The sequence below is a fragment of the Calidris pugnax genome, unplaced genomic scaffold, assembly GCF_001431845.1.
Source record: "Calidris pugnax isolate Ruff unplaced genomic scaffold, ASM143184v1 scaffold337, whole genome shotgun sequence".
NCBI classification, from domain to species: domain Eukaryota; kingdom Metazoa; phylum Chordata; class Aves; order Charadriiformes; family Scolopacidae; genus Calidris; species Calidris pugnax.
Window position 1 is genome coordinate 324,199 of NW_015091098.1, and position 2,485 is coordinate 326,683.

The 2,485-nt window shown below is 62.6% G+C and overlaps 1 protein-coding gene across 1 annotated transcript in view; it reads left to right on the forward strand.

Annotated features, from left to right (window-relative positions):
* The window catches only part of LOC106897332 (translation initiation factor IF-2-like), a 9,985-nt gene extending 8,157 nt beyond the window's left edge, over positions 1-1,828 (forward strand). The window contains exons 4-6 of the mRNA XM_014957916.1: positions 281-381; positions 1,130-1,320; positions 1,709-1,828. Of these exons, the coding sequence (XP_014813402.1) occupies positions 281-381; positions 1,130-1,320; positions 1,709-1,828 (412 nt within the window). The remainder of the gene's footprint in view (positions 1-280; positions 382-1,129; positions 1,321-1,708) is intronic.
* The last annotated feature ends 657 nt before the right edge of the window (positions 1,829-2,485 follow it).

Below are 2,485 nucleotides of genomic sequence, written 5' to 3' on the forward strand. Positions count from 1 at the left end.
CCCCCCCAAACCCTCCTCCCGGCCCCCCCAGCCCCTCTCCCCCTCGGTGGGGGCCGATGGGGGCAACCGTGTGGCAGTGCCCGGGCACGAGCCCCTTCCCGGCCGCGCGCGCCCCGACACGTGTCGCAATAGTAATGTAATTTGTACGTTAACAATGGGCAGCTTGAGGTTTATATTTAATTACAACGTTTGCACCAACCTGAACTCACCCTTATTCATCAATAATGCATGGGTTTGTGTTTATCGCTGCTTAATTAATCTGTGCTTACGACAATTAAAGGCTTGCAAAATCCCCAAAGGTGGCGGCGGGGAGCGGCTGTGCCGGTGTTGGCGCGGTGGCGGTGCCAACCCGGTCACGGTCCCGGCGCGGTGGCGGTGCCGGTGTGGCGGCAGGAACCGGGAGCAGCTGCAGAACGGGGTGACACCCCCCCCCAAACCCCATATCCTTGGGGGTACCCACATCCTTGGGGGTACCCACATCCTTGAGGGTACCCACATCCTTGGGGGTATCTCCATCCTTGGGGGGTATCCACATCCTTGAGGGTACCCACATCCTTGGGGGGTATCCCCATCCTTGGGGGCATCCCCCCGGGGGAGAAACCCCCTCCTGGGTGAGGGGGGAACCCCTGGAAATGGGGTGCTGCGTTGTGGGGGGGTCACCCCCCTCCCTGCCTCAGTTTCCCCCAGGAGAAAACATGGTTATCGCAGCCACAGGGTGCAGAGCCACCCCACAAACGCCGTTTTTCTTCATTTTTCCCATTTTTCTCCATCTTCTCCCTCCCCTGGCGCCCCGTCTCCCCCCAGGGATGGGGGGTACCCACATCCTTGGGGGTATCTCCATCCTTGGGGGGTATCCACATCCTTGAGGGTACCCACATCCTTGGGGGGTATCCCCATCCTTGGGGGCATCCCCCCGGGGGAGAAACCCCCTCCTGGGTGAGGGGGGAACCCCTGGAAATGGGGTGCTGCGTTGTGGGGGGGTCACCCCCCTCCCTGCCTCAGTTTCCCCCAGGAGAAAACATGGTTATCGCAGCCACAGGGTGCAGAGCCACCCCACAAACGCCGTTTTTCTTCATTTTTCCCATTTTTCTCCATCTTCTCCCTCCCCTGGCGCCCCGTCTCCCCCCAGGGATGGGGGGGTTGGTGCCCCCCCGAGCCGGGCAGCGTTTACGACAATTAAAGGCTTGCAAAATCCCCAAAGGTGGCGGCGGGGAGCGGCTGTGCCGGTGTTGGCGCGGTGGCGGTGCCAACCCGGTCACGGTCCCGGCGCGGTGGCGGTGCCGGTGTGGCGGCAGGAACCGGGAGCAGCTGCAGAACGGGGTGACACCCCCCCCCAAACCCCATATCCTTGGGGGTACCCACATCCTTGGGGGTACCCACATCCTTGAGGGTACCCACATCCTTGGGGGTATCTCCATCCTTGGGGGGTATCCACATCCTTGAGGGTACCCACATCCTTGGGGGGTATCCCCATCCTTGGGGGCATCCCCCCGGGGGAGAAACCCCCTCCTGGGTGAGGGGGGAACCCCTGGAAACGGGGTGCTGCGTTGTGGGGGGGGTCACCCCATTCCCTGCCTCAGTTTCCCCCAGGAGAAAACATGCCTATCGCAGCCACAGGGTGCAGAGCCACCCTGCCAAACGCCGTTTTTCTTCATTTTTCCCATTTTTCTCCATCTTCTCCCTCCCCTGGCGCCCCGTCTCCCCCCAGGGAAGGGGGGGTTGGTGCCCCCCCGAGCCGGGCAGCGTGGCCAGGCCGTGCCCACGCCAGCTCTGTGCCTTTAAGCGCGGCGCGGCGCGGCTGTCCCGGATCAGCCGGAGCGCCTATTAAAATTTTATGCGAAGTGTAAATGGGCCAGGTCTCCAGCTTCCCGCTCCCTCCGAATGATTTATTACTCGCAAATACCACAGAACTAATTAGTATAGTAATTAATTAATACGAATTTGCATATTTGCATGTGCAATTAGTGCAGTGGAGTGATTACTCTGAAAATGAGAAGTTGGGCTTGTCAGATGGTAGTGTGAACTGGAGTGGAAAAAGCCTCGTGCAAATGAACCCGGGCACGCGGCGGCACGCGGCGGCACGAGCCCCACGCCGCGGCGGCACCGGGAGGGCACCAGGCCCCACGCCCGGGAGATGTGGGGTGCTGGGTGGTGGGGGGGGTTGTTCAATCCTGGGGACCCCCCCACACCCCACCCCATAACCCTGGCCTGGCCCCGGGCCCCCCCTGCCATGGGGACGGCTCCATCCATCCCTCGGCCATCTCCATGGCGACTGGCAGTGCCAGGCGCGTCTCCATGGCAACGGGCCGGGCCGCACAGCCTCGCCATGGTGACTGTCGTCATCGGCGCCCTGTCGCCATGGAGACACCCCCCCCCCAACACCAACACCTCCCCAAATCCACTCCCTGATGGGTGTCCCACCCCCCCAAAACCTCCATGGCTCAGGGTGCTGCTCCCCCCGGTCCCCAAAACCAGCCGGGATGCG